Source organism: Vicugna pacos, chromosome X, assembly GCF_048564905.1.
Source record: "Vicugna pacos chromosome X, VicPac4, whole genome shotgun sequence".
Classification (NCBI taxonomy): Eukaryota; Metazoa; Chordata; class Mammalia; order Artiodactyla; family Camelidae; genus Vicugna; species Vicugna pacos.
The window spans coordinates 36,096,195-36,117,690 of NC_133023.1; the positions used below are offsets into that span (position 1 = coordinate 36,096,195).

At 40.9% G+C, this 21,496-nt stretch overlaps 1 protein-coding gene across 1 annotated transcript in view; it reads left to right on the plus strand.

Annotated features, from left to right (window-relative positions):
* Positions 1–21,496, plus strand: part of MAOA (amine oxidase [flavin-containing] A) — a 71,358-nt gene that overhangs the window by 34,078 nt on the left and 15,784 nt on the right. Inside the window, exons 4-6 of the mRNA XM_006213397.4 lie at positions 12,402–12,506; positions 14,043–14,134; positions 19,561–19,702. Of these exons, the coding sequence (XP_006213459.2) occupies positions 12,402–12,506; positions 14,043–14,134; positions 19,561–19,702 (339 nt within the window). The remainder of the gene's footprint in view (positions 1–12,401; positions 12,507–14,042; positions 14,135–19,560; positions 19,703–21,496) is intronic.

The window sequence follows — 21,496 nt, forward strand, 5'->3', positions numbered from 1 at the left end:
AAAAGACTTTTCTCATCTCAGGTTTTTCAAACAAAGAAAACAATGACCAAACTTTTAGTTCATTTCCTTTCATTCCCATGGCTCTCCTGTAATTTGTCAGACTCGAATGATACACAGAGAACCTCAGGCTGAGATTTAATTTTGTGTGTTTGCCAAAGTACCCAGTGGCCTAGTTTCCAGCAGATAAACGTCTCTGAAAAAAAAATCAGGCTTTAGAGACATGGGAAGAAATCACTATTGGCTTACACTGGCTGACCAGCAGCAGGTGATAAACGTAGACCCTGGGCACAGACGTGGGTGCAGTCACTCACTCATTTACATAATTATTTGGACACCCACCAAAGAAATCCTGAGTTTCTGTGACGTTCCTCTAATCTGTAGATTTAAAAAAAATACTTTTCTGATGTCCAAATGTTGGGAAGATTGTGCTAAGAATCTGATGGCTCCTGGTCCACCTTCCCTCCCACTGAAAGCCCTCGTCACATCTCTCCCATCATGCTCACCGGAGCCATCACTGAGGTCACTCCATCCGGTAGAGGGGCAGGGCTGCATCTACTTGGTCACTGGGTTATGCAAAGTGAACGCTCTCAGTTAACAGCCTGTCTGGCAAGAAGCTCTGCTTTGCCCTTGACCCTCTCAACCTGCTCTGATGTACTTTCTCTCTATACTGCTCTCTTCCAAGGGGCAGAGGCCCAGACCCAAGACTCAGCACAGAGCACTTGCAGTTTTAACTAGATGTACAAGTGGTTTCACTTTATTTCTCCTATTCGACTCAGTGTTGTGGGATGCTGTCCCCTTTTGTGCAGGAGAGGTATGCATGCGAATATATTCCCATCTGTAGCATTTGGAAAATAAATATTCTGGTTATTGTAGGTCTTCTTTGTAGCCTGTGTTTTCCTGTGTTCTCTCAAGGCCCTACCAGTGCCAGCCAGAAAACGAAGAAAGCATGCCTAAGGGAATATTTTCCAAGCAATATTAATCCCCACAGTGCTTTGCAAAATAGGTGATTTGTTGCTTAGATAAATTTTGGAAGTGCTCCATATTCTATCTTTGAGAGCCAAGATGTCCATTAGCAAATTAGGAGTCTTATGAGGACAGGCAGTTAAAACAAAAGTTGTTTAACTGTAAGTCAGGATTCCCCAGATTTATGACCATGGACTTTGTTTTCGTATCATATCCATAAAGATCAGCATGAGAAATGCTAACATAGGAAATGTTTTTAGGGATTTAGGTTCCCTAAGAAAGTGAGTTTCCCATCTTTCTCTTCCCTTTAGCACCTTATACTAAGTCAGTTCTAGTAAATTTGATGGTAAGATTGATTGTGGCTATTTTAGACAGGGTATGCGTTTGGAATTGATAATTAAAAATCAGTGCAAAATTGACATTCACTACAAGGTCTTGTCTGAGGTGGGAAAAGAGGGAGTCACTTGTGTGGAAAGAGACTGGACACTTTCTGGGGCCTGGGAGAGCTAGATGTGATGGGAGATGGGCTTTAAGAAAGCAAGAATTCCACTCCCCCCTTTATTCCTTCATTTAACAAGCATTTCTTAGAACCTTGCTATTTACAAGGCAGTGTAGGAGATATAAACACGTGTGAGGTATAGTCCTTCCTCTCAGGTGCGTTGAGACTAGTCTGGAAGGTAAGACATGTACTTAATTCAGTCTAATACATCATGGAAAATGGAAAAGTGCCAAAAGCAATGAACAAAGTGCTCTAGTCTGTCAGGGCAAGCTGAAGTGCTTTCCAGCCTAGGCAGCGGGGTGAGATCTTTGGGTCCATGTGTCTCTCAGATCAGTGTTCACTCATGCCTACAGCCTCCGGGCCAAGAAGCACATCCTAATAGACTCTCAATGGAGGCCCCAGCTCAGTGGCACTGTGGGTCCAATCTTTCTGACAGGGAGACTGAGGCACAGAGGTAGGGGCCAGGGGAGTCTGAACCAAAAGCATGGAGACATGAACTCTGGTTCTGTCTCTGCCAGCTACCAGCTGGGTTTAAACAAATTTGACACGCACACACATACGCACACGAACACATACACAGACGTACCTCGGAGATATTGTGGGTTCGATTCTAGACCACTGCCATTAAGCGAATATCACAATAAAGAGAGTCACACGAGTTTGTTTCCCAGTGCACATAAAAGTTATGGTTACACTATGTTGTAGTCTTAAATGTGCAAGAGCATTATGTCTTAAAAAAAACAACATATATACCTTAATTTAGAAATACTATTTTTTTGTCTAAAATGCTAACCATCATCTGACAACCCAGGCTTGCCACAAACCTTCTGTTTGTAAAAAAAAAAAAAAAAAACAGTATCTGTGATGTGCAGTAAAGTGAAGCACAATAAAACAAGGTCTGCATATATGTTAGAAATTTAATTACACATGTAATGTGGACCTCTGAATATCTTCAGAGACATAGTGAACTTGCTAAATTTATCAAAAGCAGCCCAGATTTATTACCTTACAATGCATCTCACTTACGATCACAAGATTTTTACCTTAGAGCAGTGAAAAGCAAGAGAAATCAGACATGGAATCCAGGCATCATAAAACCAAAGATATAAGGAAGGAGACTAAAGTGACTAAATGATTTTTTAAGAAAAAAGTTTAAGAGGAAATAAATCTTAATGAAGTAAATGGACAACCATAACAGAAATCATCATTACCTTTAGTATTTTTTTAAGTTTAATAAAAATAAGGATTGAAAAGAAATGGTTTATGAGATTAGGTATTTTAAAATTATTTTTACTTCATTCATATAATTTGACAATATGCATAGCTAAATTAATTAGAAATTTTACACAAACACTGTAATGGGATAATACCCAAGCTTTAGTGAACATTAGAATTACCCAAGATTTGTTAAAAATATAGATAGCCTGGCCACACCGCCTGATTTAGTAGGTCTAATGGCGGGATCCCTATACTCTACACCCTGAGTCATTCCGAGGCAACTCTGCTACAAATCCAGGAATCTTGCAAATGGAAAGTGTTGGGTTCCAGAAAAGTTGATGATATTCACTCACATTTGTGTATTACTCTACAGCAAGGTTTCTCAACCCAGGCACTACTGACTTTTAGAACTGAATAATTCTTTGTTGTCGGGGGCTGTCCTGCACATTGTGAGATATCTACCAGCAGCCCCCACCCAGTTGTGACATTCAAAACTGTCTCCAGACATGGCTAAATATAACCTGTAGAGCAAAATCACTCTTGGTTGAGAACCCCTACTCTACAGGAACCAAAGCCCCTTCAGTCTGACTAGAGATAGTGATACTGATGTTTCTAGATCAAATCTGTTAACAGTACCTTTCCCTAAGAACTCTAGGTCCCCAAAGAAAAAGTTCTTAAAAGGGTCTGTCCACCTATCCTCTAATGTCTCAGCTATTCCACTCATGTATTAGACACATTAGACACCAATATCGACATATATAGACTTTGGTATAAGGTGCATTTTCCTCCAAACTCTCTATAGGAGTTTGTATTGCTCAAAATATCCAAGGGATCTCAATATAGCACTTTACTAGCCTCCAGATGTAGAACCTGAAGACCCCTGGTGCATTTTGAGTCTCTATGTTATGATAAGAGCATACCAATTTTGGTAACAAATCTTAAAGTTAAGATACTAATAATAAGCATATAAATGAGAATTGATAGAGTCTAGGCAGCCAATATGATGGATTCAGAGCAAAATGAAGTGAATTGCTAGTTTTCATCTTTGTGTCATTTAAGACAGCAGTGTGTTTTTAGTCTTCGAACTGGCACCTTCAGATCCACTCTCCATTCTTCTCCACCCTACTCTCTACCCAGGGAAGTTGACCTGGGTAGATGGAAGCAACAGGCTCACATGTTCAATGGCTTTGGTTTGGTTTTGGACATGGAGCACTGGTAGTAGTGTAAGGTTGGAATGTCTATTCTCTTGCCTCTGTCCGTGTAATGTACCACCATCTACCTATGTCCCTCAACTGAAGGTCACTGCTCCCACTGGGTAGCCCTTTCCCCATAACTTTTTCTGTCTACAGGTTTAATAACCATATCTCCTGTCTTGCCTCCTCTCCCCTTGAGGCCTAGATGTAGCAGCCCCATTGTTAGTGGTTCTGGAGTCCTGCACTGTCACTTGTAGTCCTCCTGTACGTTGCCTATATTTTTGAAAGTGGTCCCTTTATTAAATAGCCCTTAAATTACCAATTTGAATGTGCCATCTATTTCTTGCTAGAATCCTAACTGATACAGTAATTAGTACCAGAGCAGTCCCAGAAAACCCAGGAATTCTGTGATTGGGTTGCTCACCTATATGAGGAACACAAGGACAACTTCCTTTCTAGGAGGAAATGGGGCATGGGCAAGGCATGGTATATGGTTGCTTTATAATCTCATAAATTATCATTGTCAATGACGTAGGTTGAAGTATAGGGGTAGGGCAAAGCATTGGAAAATCAAGGAGCTTTGACATTTGGTTGCTATGGCAAAAATAGTCATTATAAGGATTATTGAATCGCTTGATGTCTACTGATGGTCCTAGGGAGCATAAACAGAGAAAAAGAGAAATTGAAAATTGTGACTATCCCGTTAAGAACACTGGTAGTAGTGTAAGGTTGGAATGTCTACACTCTTCCCTCTGGAAAATCAGAGTGCCTCCGTGGCAGCTTGAATGGGTCAAGGAATAGAAATGGATGAGGATTCAAACCTAGGACCTGAGTGTAAAGGTTGCAGAGTTGGAATACCAATTAAAAGTTCTCCCCTGCTAGGTTTCTTGTGCTAAATCAGAGGCAATGGAACAGAAACTTGAAACCTGGAATTTAGGACATTTGGGTAGGTACAGATAAGACTGAGAACTTTGAGTCCCTAAATCCCCCCTTTAGATGACAGAACCAGCCATTTCCTGCATACAAGCCTTTCATTGTCTGTACCTGGGGTAGTTACCTCCCAAGATGAGGCTGATTCGCTCACAGAATCTACTTGTACCACTCCTCACCATCTTCAGACTCATGGGAATTAGATCCCAATATAAGTTAGATGGAGATGGGTAAGACCTGGTTCAAAGTACAGGCCAGCTGCTAGAAAGAGTCACAAAGTACAGTCGACTTCTTTGGATTTCAGAAGCAACGTGACCATACCAAGGCCCACTGCTCCAATACATTTGCCTATTAATTCATAAAGCTACCAGTTTTGAATGAGGCTTAGAGTAAGGAGAGTATACAGCAGGTTATGGCTCCAGTGTAAGCTGCTTTGCCATTTGGCCTTGATGATCCAGGAGAGTCAGTGATATTGGAAATATGGCAGACTGAGATGGTGTCTGCAGCTTTTGGTAACTTCAAGTAGGAGAATTGGAGCAGCAAACCTCTTAGGATTTGAGTGAAGCCATGCATGTCCTTTTCTGCTGACAATCACTCTTCATTTGGAAAGCCGTTCCTGACCTGTAGCTGTGTCCTGGTAGGAACTGAATAACTGACCATGGAACACCAAGTGGTCATAGATTCAAACCACACATCATGAATGGAGGTAATATCTGCTCTGCCAAAGTATCGAATTAGACATGCATGGCATTATGAAATTGATGAGCCCAGGCCTGAGCAGGTCCAGCAGGCAAAAATAAACTGCATGAACAAGACGTAGTTCAGGCTCCAAAGATAACTGCTTCTACTGCTTTGGTTCCTGTCCCTCAACTCATACATACAACTCAAGGACAGTACCCTCTAAGTAGTTAATGGGAGATGATGAAAACACAGGCCTGGTTTACAGAAGGATATATACCTTCTGCAGTTGTCAACTGGAAGTGGATGGCTACTGCATTTCAGTACCCCTCCGTGGGACCCCTACAGACAGTGATGAAGGCATATCATCCCAGAGACAGTACTTCAGGCAGCACATCTAGCTGTCCTTGTCGTGCAGAAGGAAAGATGGATTGTTGTCTTGTTTTGTCCCCAAAACAGACTTGAGAATGTTGATTGTGCCCCCAAAGTAGACCTGACATCACTTCCCAAATAAACTACCTGCAGGGAAGGGAATAAATGCTAATAAAGGGTATATTAATGAGTTGTCACAGCTGTGGGCAACTGAAGCTCAGTTACTCTAAGTTTTCCCTGAGAAACTGTGTGGAAAGTGCCAAAGAATCGCCCTCCAAGAACAGAGAAGCTGAGATAATTTATCCATGTCCCTTATTGGCTGGAGTTGCCCCTGGGTCCCATGTGAATGCTGACCATTGGGCATCTGCTGCAGAGAAGCTTTAATAATCAGGTACAAGGTGATCCATCCTTTGGATTATCAGCCTATATCAGTCAAGGTTCAGTGAGATAAGCAAAACTGCTAAAGGATTTATTATAAGGATTTGGCCTTACTAATTGTGGGAGTTGTTGTAAGGCTCTTGTCTTTGCATCTGATGCTGGAGCTTGAAGTGCAGGCAGTCAGGAAGGGAAGATAGATGTAAGATGGGGGAAAGCAAGAACAAGCTGGAACCCACAAGCATGAGCTGGAGCCCATGTCAGTCATTGTTGCCTCTGATCTTGACACTGTGAGTGTCTTGCAGAAGCAAGGACCCTTCATCACAGAGCTAAATACATACACCTGGCCTAGGAGTTGAAGAGGCTAGAGGAGGATTCCAGAGGGTGGAGTAGTTGCAGGCCCAGCCCCTATCTTGTGTAATGAGAATCAGCAACAATGTGTGTGAACTACAAAATGAGTGCTGTTTCACTTTTACTCTCTAAATTTCCCTTAAGAATTCCTCTTGTGAAGTGCCCTAACAAGAAATACATAGGAAAGAAAACTCTGGGAAATCCAGTTCAGCCTGAACAAGTTGACACAGCACAAAGCCATCACACCATCTCTTTCCACTAGCACTTGCTCAGTGGGCCCACATACAAAGTGGCCATGGCACCAAGGATGGAGACAATGTATGGGCTCAACAATCTGACCTTCCACTCACCAAGCCTGATTTGACTTAGGCTGTCGTTAGTCATTCGGGAAATGCAAGTTCAAACCACAATGGGAGACCACTTTGCATCCACCAGGATGACTATAATCAAAAAGACAGACAATAGTGAGTGTTAGCAAGGATGTGGAGATACTGGAACCCTCATATGTTGCAGGTGGGAATGTAAAATGGTGACAGCTGCTTTGAAAAATAGTTTGGCAGTTCTTCAAAATGGGGTGGGAGAGAATGGAGAGTGACTTTTTTATACATCTGATTTTTTAATTTTATTTTTGGGGGGGAGAGGTAGTTAGGTTTATTTATTGATTTATTTATTTTTGGAGGAGGTACTGGGGATTGAACCCAGGACTTTGTGTATGCTATGCATGAGCTGTACCTCTTGAGCTATACCCTCTACCCCGAGAGTGACTATTAATGAGTAAAGAGTTTCTTCTCGTGGTAATGAAAATGTTCTAAAATTAGCTGTAGTGATGGTTTCACAACTCTGTAAATATACCAGAAAGCATTGAATTGTACACTTCAAATGGATGGATTATGTAATATGTGAATGATGTCTTATTAAAGCTGTTAAGGAAAAGCAGCCACCCATCCTCACAGTATAATATTTTCATCTTTTTTTTCTAACTGCCTATTTCTCCTGAGTTAATGGCATTTGTGAAAGAGGAAAAATATTTTTTTCAATGCCCTGTCCTTCATCTGTACTTACCCAAGAGCCTCCTGAAGAACTCATATTGTTTCTATCTTAATTACCTTGTTTGTAACTTCTGTACATAACTAGAGTCCCTGGGAAAGATGATGTAATTATTCATTTGAAACCTTTCATTCTTGTTTTTATGGCATCGTTTATACCTTAGTTTAATGGTTCTTTTTCCAGAGGAGAGGGGGGACCGAGAATAAGATGAAATATCAGGTCATGAACTTGAATGTGCTGCCAGCTCTTGAAGTTGTATGAGAGGTAGAGGGAGCAGAGGCATGAAAAATGCAAAGCATGACACTGTGCAAATATAATAATAATAAATCCAGATGATGGGTGAGTTCCCCAGGGAAATGGGTGGGCAGAGGAAGGCTGAAGATTGGACCCTGTGGGAGTCAGTAGGTGAGAGAAGGGAGGGTCTTTCAAAGAACAGAGGAACTAGGTGGACACTTGGGAAAACCAATACATTAAGATAGGATAGATGTCTCCATATTGATTCTGATAACTTTTTCTGAGTAGCAGTCCGTATAATGCTTGGCACATGGAAAGAAGAAGAAAATGATTTTTTTAAATTACTAATACAACACGATCCTATTTAATGGATCTCTTTTTAGATAATTTCTTTATTTAAAGCACTATTATGAACTATAGAAAATAAACCACCAAAAGATTTCTTTTAGAGGCCTGTTACAAAACAATGGGACTAGAAGGGTGCCAAGGAATTCGTATGGGTTGGGCAGACATATTTCTAAATCAATCCAGAACATATCTGTTTATTTTCAAGATGATTAAAGAAAAATGTTTGGCAGCTTTCCTCGATGGCCTATGATACTCTTTAATAAACACTCATTTCCTTTTGTTTAACTAAAATATAAAAGTACAGGGAGGTGAAAGTCTCCAACATCCCAACAGTAAGTGCTACTTGCTGGCTTATCTTATAGGACCAACAATAAGGAATGATGTGGGCGCTGTAAACTGTCCTCTCCAATTTCCAAGCTTTATATAAATGGACTCATACTGTGTGTATTTTTTGACTTGCTTTTTTCACCAACACATTTTAAAAATACATCCATGTTGATTGGTGGTGTTCATGGTTTATTTGTTTCCACTGCTTCAGAGTGGACACTAGGGTGTGTTTTAGTCTGTTTATATAAGGCTCAGAAATAGGAAGAACAAAACAATGTGTGTTTAGGTATGTATACGTGGGTGATGGAAGAAAAGGAAAGGAATGGTAAACACAAAATTCATTAGTGGCTCCCTCTCGTGCAAAGGGAGGAGCGGGACATGCTCGGGGAGAAGCACATGGCATACTTGTAAATTTATGATGATATCACTCTTCTCAACCTGGATGGTGTGCACATGGTTGTTCATTTCTATTATTCCTCTTTGAACTATACATATATTTTTTATCATAAATGATATATTTCATAACAAAATTTTAATAAAATAAACTAGCTTGTTCAGTAACATCAGTGTGTTGAGAACACAATCTCCCTGCCCTAATTGGGCAGGTATCCAAGGAAATTTAAAAATTAAAAAATATATATAAATTAAAAAAGAAAACTGTCCTCTCCTGGCGATAGTTTCCCTTTATTATGAACACTGGTAGATGGAGGATGTGGTTTCTCAATTCTTAAGTATTCTGGGCCCAATTCCAGGGACATTGTGTTCTACTTGACATCAACAACTTCTGTGTCAAACACGCTCTCCTTTAGAGATTAAAGGCCAGTTTGGAAGGGTAGGAAGGTTTCACAGTATAGGCACAAAATGAACTTGACCTTTACTCCAGATTTATTTTTATTTTTATTTTCAAAGAGCGACAGCCGTTTAGAAGTATTCCCAGAGATCCTGCCACACACCCTTAGGTCATAAAAGCATTTCTTGCTGAGAAGTGGTTCCGGATTGAGAACGAGCTGACACTTTTGTGAGAAAACTATAGAATCACATTTAAGAGACTGAGAAGGTCCGTGGGCAAGCACTTCTCAGTCAGCCAAGAACCAGCTCCAGGCCCTCCCACTGCCCTAATTTAGGATTCACACGTTGAGTCGTCTAGTTGAGATACAGGCCATGGAGGAAATAAGCCTTCTGGGGGCTTGTGGGAATGGAGGAGGTAGGTGCCTGTTCCCACATATATGCATTTCTTTAGCAAATTTAGATTTTCTGTGCAATAAGAGCAGAGAATCCCCAAACTGCTAAGAGTGAAACTAATGAAATCCCTTTATTCCTGGGTGCCTCTGTCAACAGGATAAAAATTTAGGTCATGGTGGGCCTTTGTGATTGTCTTTTAAAATATTCCATGGTTCCCACTCCTAGAAAAGATTGCCAGGCTAGACACGTCTCTCTCCCTGAACTGGTCACCTCTCCTGCCAGTTCTGTGTGTTTATCAAGGCTCAGACCATGGCGTCTTTAGGACGTTGTGTGAAATCATACTCTGGTTGGCATCATCCTATAAAGAACTTTGTTAGGAATCTGGGACATATTTTGTCGAATTATATTTATAATATTTCATGTCCCCAGATCATTGGGCATATTTAAGTTTTTTTAAATATATTTTTTCAAAGAAAAGAACAGTTTTGTATGAGACTATTACTTGAGTATAAGTGCATCCTACAGAGGAAAATGGAGATTTTTTTTCCTGATTTCAATTAAGGGAAGGATTATAACAAGAACCAGCTGTTCTGAAGGCTGCCTGTGAGCTATTACTTGACCCCAGTCTCCTCTTGATAGCTTATTTTTGTGTCCATAGCAATTTCTCTCAGAACATGCTTCAGCATTTTCCAAAGTTGACCCTATTTCCTCAGCAATCATCATACATACCCCAGAGCTTCTTAGTCTCCGTGTTTATTCCTTAGAAACATAGAAGATGTGTGGAAGATTTAGAAGTTTCACATTTCAAAATTCTCTTTTAGTTGGGAAGTTTAAGATGTCTCTAGAATGAAACTGTCTCAACACTCCCTCGACCATATAGGAGGCCTGAAAGCTTAATGTTTATGAACAAAGGCTTCAGGAACAGGAAATTTCTGGTCTGCTGTTTTCTAGCTCATATCCTTAGGCTTTAGTTTCCTTGTTTATAAAATGGGAATATTAATAGTCTTGCCTCCACAGGATTGGGGGGGAGCATTACATGAGCTAACGCATATGAAGAGTTTAGGCCACTGCCAGCATGGAAAGAGATCTTAATAAATGTTAGTAACAATGGTGGTGACGGTGGTGGTGGTGATGATAAAGGATTTGGAGTCTCAGAAAGTTGTATTGCAGCATTACAACATAGCCTTTTCAGGTAAGAAATCAGATCACATAATCTGCCAAGGTTATTTGAATTTGCTACTATGGAAGGGAAAATTACTTCATTGTCACTTAATCGCTGCCATATATTCTTTCTCAGTTGGAGTTTGTAAGTGTGCGCACATGAATGCAAATGCTATGTCTTGTGTCCCTGCCTTGATGGTCAGGAGTTTTGCTTTAGCCCTTTAAAAAAAATCAACACAGCTCTTAATATCATTCAGTGCACACAGTAGGCTTTCTACAAATCTTGAGTATGTTTCTCTTCGATAAAATCAAAATCTCATGCAAAATTGTATTAACAGACAATGTTTCGACCTTATGGAGATTTACAAGATGTTTTAAAGAAAAAGAAATTAAATCAGGAAATAAGACCTTAGAAGCTAATCTAGAGCCACTCTCTTTTCCTCAGGATTTTCCTCCCCTTACAGTAGCACAGTGCCTGTCACACCATTGAAATGAAGTAAATAGTGGCTGGTAATTAGCTGTCTTTGTTAGAGGTCTTAGTACCAAGCAATAGAAACCAACTCGGCTAATAAGAGAGGATTTACTGAAAGGATATCAGAGGGCCCACAAAATCAGTGGGAGGATAGAAGGGCCTCACTTGAGAATGAGCAAAGATCAGAGGAACTCTGGCAGGGTAGGGGCAGGAACCACCACCGTGGTCTTTATAGCAGGAAGCATCTGCTTGGTGTGCTACCATGGCAAAGGAGAACGCAGAGTCAACTTTCTTCTGTCCTTGGGTGACCCATTCCAGGGTCAGAGTGTGTGATTGGCTAAACTAATATCACAGGCTCACAGCCTGGCTGAGGGTGGTGGATGGGCTCTAACCCATTGCCTTCTGTAATGGGAGATGGTACCCAGGACACATATCCACAGAGGAGAAGCCACTGTTTCCCCTAGAAGAAACCAAAGTGCTCCTAGGAAAGGGGAACGGATGCTAGAAAACCAAAAATGGCTAATGCCTACTATTGCAAGTTTCTAATATTTTGATTCTTGACTTTGGGCATGATCTGTAGTCTAGCCAGTCTTTATTTAGCTTGTGTGAACCTTAATACATAGTTTGAGATATTTCACTTTGTTATTCCAGTCCTGTATGTAGTCCAAAGACAGTCTTCCATGTCATCATCCTGCTCTCATCTTAGTGGGAACATCCTTCCAAAGAGATTAGATAGGAAGTCAAGAGCTGAGAATATTGTAGCATCAACATTAGATACTGGGATGAGCTACCTTTATTTATTTATTTATTCTCTGTAAATAGAAATACATTCAAGGCTATTATTTCCTATAAGTTAAAAATGACTAATATGACACCCTGCAAATTTTGCTAATCTAATTGAAATTTGGGGCCTCTATAGGTAAAATATATTTACTGTCTGTCCAAGGTAATGCTTTTGACACAGTGGAGGATCCTGTTTCTTTGAAACTGGTTTTGGACTTTTAGAATGTCATCCTAATTTGAGGTATTGTCCTTTGCTTTTATGTTATAGGGGAGAACTTATCCATTTCGGGGTGCCTTCCCTCCGGTATGGAATCCCATTGCATATCTGGATTACAACAATCTGTGGCGGACAATGGATAATATGGGAAAGGAGGTAAAGTGTGTGTGCAACTTGCACACGACCTGTTACTGAAATGTCAATCGCAAATGGTTAGTATCCTTCCACAGTGCGGGGAACATCGCTCTGGACATTGGTGGATATCATTTCTAATGTCCCCAACAACTCTGCCAGGTTGCTAGTATTTCTACTTTACGAAGGAAGAAAATCAGTGCCAAGGGGTTACATAATTTCCCCAAGACCACACAACAAAGGAACCAGGATTCAAACCCACATGTCTCTGATACTAATGTGTGTGCCTGTGTGTTTTCAACTCTATGCCACTGGGAATTTATGTGACATATTTTTTGCCGGATATCCTGCTTATAGTTACCTTATGCATATGTCATACCACTTCAGATAGTAAAGGAGAGAAGGATTTGTTTCCCCAAAGTTTTTCTTTTTACTTAGTATCAGGCTTTGTAACATCACTCTCTCAAACATAAGTTGAGGACTTAAAATGGCTATTAGCTTTCAATAATAAATACAATGGCAAGCATCATAATTACATATTAATTTACACATATGTGTATTGTTATTTTGTTTTTTTCAGAATTATATTTTTTAACATTTTTTAATTGAGTTATAGTCGTTTTACAATGTTGTGTCAAATTCCAGTGTAGAGCACAATTTTTCAGTTATACGTGAACATATATATATTCATTGTCACATTTTTTTTCTCTGTGAGCTACCATAAGATCTTGTATATATTTCCCTGTGCTATACAGTATAATCTTTTTTATCTATTCTACATTTTGAAATCCCATTCTGTTCCTTGCCCGCTTGGCAACCACAAGTTTGTATTCTATGTCTGAGTCTGTTTCTGTTTTGTATTTATGTTTTGTTTTTTTTAGATTCCACATATGAGCGATCTCATATGGTATTTTTCTTTCTCTTTCTGGCTTACTTCGCTTAGAATGACATTCTCCAGGAGCATCCATGTTGCTGCAAATGGCGTTATGTTGTTGGTTTTTATGGCTGAATAATATTCCATTGTATAAATACAATACCACATCTTCTTTATCCAGTCATCTGTTGATGGACACTTAGGCTGTTTCTATGTCTTGGCTATTGTAAATAGTGCTGCTATGAACATTGGGGTGCAAGTGTCTTTTTGAAGTAGGATACCTTCTGGGTATGTACCCAAGAGCGGGATTCCTGGGTCACAGGTAAGTCTATTCCTAGTCTTTTGAGCAATCTCCATACTGTTTTCCACAGTGGCAGCACCAAACTGCATTCCCACCAGCAGTGTAGGAGGGTTCATATTAATTTACACATATGTGTATTATTATTATTATTATTATTATTATTATTATTATTATTATTATTATTATTTTGACAGCAGCATTAAGGCATAGAATCCAAAGAGCTATCCATCCCAACTCTACCACTTTCTATACATAGGATTCTATGCCAATCACACATTCCAACATAGACAGAGAAACCAGTTTTCAGAGTTCTCCTGAGGACATCTTGGCAGGGAAGTGGGCAGTAACCATCATACCTGAATATGGGCCCTTCTCATCTCTGCAGATCCCAGCTGATGCCCCATGGGAGGCTCCACATGCGGAGGAATGGGATAAGATGACCATGAAAGATCTTATTGATAAAATCTGCTGGACAAAGTAATCTTGACTGTTTAAAATGTATTTTTTATCTTCCCTTCAGATCTGCCCTATCCTATCTTGAACTGCAATGTTTTTCTTAATAAGTTATAGGAAAAAAGTTAAGAGGAAACTTACTGACCTTTCCATCAGTAGCAACTTTGAGGACACTTTAGACACTAAGAGCAGAGGTGAACATAAAATGAATCTAAAACGTAAGAAGAAAAGTAGGTGAATGAAGTTGAACATTTTTTAATGAAAAGGTTGTATGATTTGCAAGAAAGATGGGTGGGGTGTGTAGATGGTATCTGCCAAGAATGAGCCATTTGATGGGGGAGGAAGGAAGATTGGATGGTGTGAGGTGATGGTATCTTCAGGAATTAGCCACAGTGGATGAGGAGTCAGGAAGGTGGATAGGTGAGATGGTATTTTCCAGGAATGAGCTACAGTGCACGAGAGGGAACACAAAGGATATATGGTGTGGTGGGATAGTAACTTCCAGGAGTGAGCCATATACCATGGATCAGGTGTGTGGGGTTGGTATGTTCAGGAGTAAACCATATGTATGTGGGGGACAGGAATAGTGGATGGTGTGGCCGAATGGTATCTTCCTGGAATGAGCCACTATTGACAGGGGAAACAGGAAAGGTGATGGTGTGGGAGGATAGTATGTGCCAGGAATGAGCCATAGTGCACAGGTAGAGACAGGAAGCATGGGTGATGTGGTGGAATGGTGTCTTCCAGGATAAGCCACAGTGGATGAGGGGAGGTGGGGAGGATGTGTGATGTGGGGATAGTATCTTTAAGAAATGTGCCAGTTGATGGAGGATATAAGAGTAATGTAGTGAAATGATGGGGAGTGAGCCACAGTGGATGGGGAGAGAGAGGAAAGAGGGATGGTATGTGTGTAAGTTATCTTCTAAGAATGAGTCAGTTGATGGAGAAGACAGGAAGAGTGGATGATGTGGAGAGATGGTATCTTCCAAGAGTAAGTCAGTTGATGGGGAAACAGGATGAGTATGGTATGAGGGGGTGGTATCTTCCAGGAATGAGCCACAATGGATGGGGATAGATGGGGAATGGTAATGATGGAATGATATCTTCCAGGAAAGAGTCACAGTACAAAAGAGAGACAGGAAGGATGGATCATGATGTTATGTTTTAGGTATGGGCCATAGTAGATGAAGGAGAAGGTGGAAGTTGTGAAGGGATGATATCTTCCAAGAATGAGCCACAGTGCATGGGGGAGACATGAAAGGTGTATGGTGTGGGGGGTGGTATGTTCAAGGGTTAACTCATAGCTGATGATGGGGGACATGAAGAGTGTATGGTATCTACCAGGAACCAGCCACTGTGGATGAGGGAGACAGGAAAGATAGATAGTTGTTCCAGAGTCAGACAGAGTCGATGGGGTGGGAGAGATAGGGTGCCTGGTGTGCAGAAATGGTATATTCCAGGAATGAGCCACAGTGGATGGGGGAAATAGGAATGATGGATGATGTAGGGGGATTTATGTTCCTGGAATGAGATGCAGTTAATAGGGGCAGACAGCAAGGATGGGTGGTGTGAAGGGATGTTATCTTCCAGTAATGAGTCAGTTTTGGGAACAGACTAGAAGTTTGAATGGAATCTTCTAGCAATAAAGGAGAGTGACTTGTAGGGAGGGGCCAACAGGAAAGATGGATGGTTTGAGAGGAGGATATCTTCTAGGAATGAGCTACAGAGACTATAGGGGGAGACAGGAAAGGTGGATGATGTGGGTGCAAGGTATCTTCTAGGAATAGACAAGTGTTTGGGGGAGACAGGAATGATGCATGGTGTGAGAGATATTATCTTCCATGAATAAGCCGTAGTGGATGGTGGTGTATGGGAAAATGGATGGTGTGGGAGGATGATATCTTCCAGGGATGAACCACAGTGTGTAGGGGGAGACAGTGAGGATGGATGTTTTCCTGGATTGGTATCTACCTGGAATGAACCACAGTGCCCTGGGGGAGACAGGATATGTGTGGTGGGATGGTATCCTTAAGCAATGAACCACAGAAGATCAGGGGATGCAAGAAGAGTAAATGGTGTGAGGAGATGGTATATTTCAGGATTAAACCATAGTGAATGGTAGGTGACAGGAAGGATGGATGTTGTGGGAGGATGGTATTTACCAGGAATGTCCCACTGTGGATGTGGGAGACAGGAAGATGGATGGTATGGGAGGAGAGTAGGTTCCAGGAGTTAGCCATAGTCGATGGGGAGGAGACAAAAAGGATGGATGGTGTGGGAATACGGTGTCTTCCACATATGAGCCATTGTGAATGGGAAAGACAGGAAGAGTGGATGCTGTAAGGGAATGGTATCATCCAGGAATGAGCCATAGTGACTGGGGAGGGGGTGGAGAGGAAGGGTGGATGATGTAGGGGCATGGTATTTTCCAGACAGGAGTGATGGATGATATGAGATGCCATCTTCCAGGAATGAGTCACAGTGGATGGTGGTAGATAGGGGAAAATGGATGTTGTGGGAATATGGTATCTTCCAGGTATGAACCATTGTGGATGGGGGAAAGCAGAAAAATGAACTGTGGCAGGAGGTGGTATCTAGCAGGAATACTGCAGTTGATGGGGGATATAGAAATAGTAAATATAATAAGGAATGATATCTCCCAGGAATGAGCCAAATGAGTATCTTCCACCCTGCTTATCTCCCCTCACAGTCACTGTAGCTTATTCCTGGATGATACCGTTTCCTCATACTCTTCCTGTCTCCCCACCTTCCCCCCCCCACCATGCACTACATACCATCCTCCAACATCTTCTATCTTTCCACCTATCTTGTCTCCTCCCCATCACTGTGGCTCATTCCTGGAAGATACCCCTCACCACATCCTCCAGGAATAAGCCACGGTGGATGGGGGAAACAGGAAGGATGAGTGTTATGGTGGGATGATATTTTCTAGGAATGGGGAAGACAGAAAGGATGGATGATGTGAGGGAATGGTATGTGCCAGGAATGAGCCATAGTATGTAGGGGAGACAGGAAGAGTGGTGATGTGAGGAGATGGTGTGGCCCAGGAATGAACCATAGTAAAAAGTGGGGAGATGAAGGGTTGATTGTACGTTAAGATGATATCTTCTGAGGATGAGCCACTTGTTGGGAGAGACAGAAATAGTGGATGGTGTGAGGATATGGTATCTTCCAGGAATTAGCCACAGTGGGTAGGGGAGACAGGAAGGGGTGGGTGGTATCTTCCAGGAATGAGCCACAGTGATGGGGGTATAGCAGTATACAGTGAGGGAATGGTAGCTTCCAGGATGAGATACTGTGGTTAGGAGGAGACAGGAAGCCATTGGTGTGATGATATCTTCCAGGAAGGAACCATAGTGCTTGGAGTGGGGAAATTACAGGAAGAATGGATGGTGTGAAGGGGTGGTATCATCAGGAATGAACTACAGTGATTGTGAGAGGAGACAGGTAGGGTGAATGATGTGGGTGCAAGGTATCATGAAGAAATGAGCCACATCTGATGGGCTGTATGCACGGGATAGATGAGTGATTTGGGGGGTGGTATCTTGAAGGAATAAGCCACAGGAGGGATTGGGGGGCGATTGTTATCATCCAAGGATGAACTGGTTGTTGGGAGAGACAGGAAGAGTGGATGGTATCTTAAAGGAATGAGCCAGTTGATGGGAGATACAGGACTGATGGATGGTATTGAGGGATGATATATCTTCCACAAACGAGCACAGTGGATGAGTGGAGATCAGACATGTGGATAGGGGGAGGATATATGTCCCAGGAGTGAATCGCAATGAATTGTATAAAACAGGACCAATGGATGGTATGGGATTGGTTGGTATCTTACAGGAATGAGCCGCAGTGTTAGAGTCAGGGGAGACAGGAAGGATGGATGATTTGGTGAATGGTATCTTTCAGGAATGAGCCATAGTGTATGGAGGAGATAGGAGATATGGTTGGTGAGGACGGTGATACGTTCCAGTAATGAGCCACAGTAGACGGGGGGAAAGGATGAAGGGGGAGGATGTGGGGAGTGGTTTCTTTCAAGAATGAGTTACAGTGGATGGGGACAGACTGGAAGGATGAATAGTTTTTTCTTTTTACTTTTTTTTTAACATTTTTTATTGATTTATAATCATTTTACAATGTTGTGTGGAATTCCAGTGTAGAGCACAATTTTTCAGTTATACATGAACATATATATATTCATTGTCACATTTTTTTTCTCTGTGAGCTACCATAAGATCTTATATATATTTCCCTGTGCTATGCAGTATAATCTTGTTTATCTATTCTACAATTTTGAAATCCCAGTCTATCCCTTCCCACCCTCCACCTCCTTGGCAATCACAAGTTTGTATTCTATGTCTATGAGTCTATTTCTGTTTTGTATTTATGCTTTGTTTGTGTTTTTTTAAGATTCCACATATGAGTGATCTCATATGGTATTTTTCTTTCTCTTTCTGGCTTACTTCACTTAGAATAACATTCTCCAGGAGCATCCATGTTGCTGCAAATGGCGTTATGTTGTTGGGTTTTTATGGCTGAGTAGTATTCCATTGTATAAATATACCACAGCTTCTTTATCCAATCATCTGTTGATGGACATTTAGGCTGTTTCCATGGAAGGATGAATAGTTGAGGCATGATATCTTCCAGTAATTAGCCACAAATAATGTTAGAGGATGTGAAGGATAGTGTGGGTGGGAAATATCTTTTTTTTCTAGTATGGAGAACAGGGAACAGCTTATGAAGACTCTGAGATGGGGAGATTGGCATATTTTAGCAAAGAGTGGACAGTATGCCTGATCCATAAAGATGCCATGAGGAAGTGATGCAATGGGAGCTTGGAGAATTTGTTGCGAGTCTGATGGTGCAAGATATATTGGCTGTATTCAGAATTTTTGCCTTTTGCCATAAACACCATTGAAGGATTTTAAGCAGAGTGTTTGGGGTTTTTTTTTCATTTTGCACTGTTAAAAGACTTACTTGATTGTAACGTAGAGAAGGATCATAAGGGGATATAGTCAATATGAGAGGTAGGGATGACCAGGAGCAGCCACCATTGTTTTAACCTGAGTAAGGGACAGTGGTGGCCTGGACCAGGATGGGAGCAGTGGAGGTGGAAAGGAGAGGAAGTTTGTTCAAATAAATGAAAACAATATCCTTAATATACCTGACAAGTATATTTACCCTTTAGACTGCACTGGGATTAGCATGTTTGGAGCTAACTCATCATTTCCTAAAAGCAAAGGAAAAGTTTATTTTCCCCAAGAGTTAAAATGTGCATTCCTTCCGAAATTGAGTCCATGAGTGTTTTTTTTTTCCCAAAAGCAATAGAAATGCTTTCTAACCATACGAAATTATGTTTTAAAAAGATAATGTGCTGTGAAGCATATGTGTCTTTACTCCTAATGTTGCTCTTGTTCTGTGACCAGGACCGCTAGGCAGTTTGCATCTCTGTTTGTGAATATCAATGTGACCTCGGAGCCCCACGAGGTGTCTGCCCTGTGGTTCTTGTGGTACGTAAAGCAGTGTGGAGGCACCACTCGGATATTCTCGGTTACCAATGGAGGCCAGGTATGGAGTGTCCATTCCCATACTCAGCTTCATTTGTGATTTCGCCCTCACCCAATACAGTATCTTAGTAATTGCTTCTGTATTTTGCAACATAAGTAATTTGCAACATGAATTTTTGAAATGATCACAAAAAACTTTGCTGAAAACCAAATTTCTCCTTTCCTTTTGTCATTCCTGAAAGTAAGTTCACAGCTAAAGAATGTTTCATTTTAAATGAATTGGGTGTGGAGAATTCAGTTCCTTCCTGTTGGAGGTACATAAAATTAGACTATGTAGGAGGAGCTAAATTACTAAAATCAACTAATTTCCAAAAAATTCTAGTACTTGTAAAATTATTGTACTTAAAATCATCTCTGTTCCAGGTGTGAGACTTTTTTTGGTCCTGTTCTGTGTCTCAGAGTTATTATTTTATGTTAACCATTATAGAATGGAAGTGACTTCTTTTTTCTAATTCAAGTGATTGTCACTTTTTCAGTAGTAAATTCTACACTTTGGCTTCTAAATTTCTGCTGCCCATTAGCGTTTGCCCAGCTTCTATACCACCTCCATTACTGATGAATGAACTCATTTGGCTCATTGGTTGGACACACAGCAAACTAGTGATGAAGCCAGAATCCTTAATTCCCTGAATTTCCAGACTCTGAGATTCTTTGTTTCAAGGTTTTCCCTTATCAAAAGATAATGGGTATCTCTTTTCTAGTAATGGTATACCTTGATGGGATGAGGCTTAATTAGGAGCAGTTTACTTCTAACTTACCCTCTGTTTCATGTTTCATAGTATGAGGTGTAGAATCTTTGTCCACAAAGTGAATTATTCTTCTTGGGAGATCTCCGGAAGTCCCCAAGTTGTTCCTGTGGTCCCAAGAGCTATTGTCCATTTGACCCTTAACTTTAGCAAATGCAAGGCAGTTGCATTTTTAAGTGTCTTTACACTTAGAAATCCCACATTACTCCTTTTAACCTCTGTTTTACTTTTCAAGATATCTTGACTCATATTTTATATTTATATCTCTCATTCAGAGGAGCCAAGATACTTGTAGGCAAACTCCACATGACCTTTTGGAGGGCACAGTTCAGATTATGAATCTCAACCTTTATCACAATATTTTTATAAAGAACTTAGATTTATCCTTTAATTGTTTAGTTCAACAAATATTAGACATGAAGGAGTGGACAGTGAACAAGATGGAAATAGTTCATGATCTTTCCACTATACTAAAATTCAGAATGACTCTTGGAAGACAGGTCAAATGATTAAATGATCCCAGTTTCAGGAGGAAGGACAGATCATGAATTAAGGTCTAAATTACTATGGGAATATTTTTATAAAGAACTTTGGTGGTGCCATTTGAATAATAACCTGTTATTAAAGTTCAAAAATCACTATGTGGCTGTTGATGCAGGTTTTCTGGAGGAATGTGAGTGAGGTACCTAATTGTCAAATGTCGGCTGTGCCTCAGTCTACCTACATGTATTTCTAACCATTCAAAGAATCTTCTACAACAGGCTAAAAATATTCCCCTTGGTTCTTACAAAATGCACTGTATTAAGGCCTGATGTTAGATCAAGCTGGACCCATTTCCATGGTGAGTGTAGCAGATCGCAGTAGGGCCAAGCACTCGTGGTCTTAGAGGGCTGCTCAAGGGAACTGTTTACAGTGTCCGCAGGGACAGGCAGGCGCTCAGCCTTCACCCTTCTGCCCTCACAGTGAAACTTCCAGACATTTTTGCAAAATGTTCTCAACATCTGAGATTTAGATTCTTAGAACATCATTTGGTGATGACCAGATGAGCC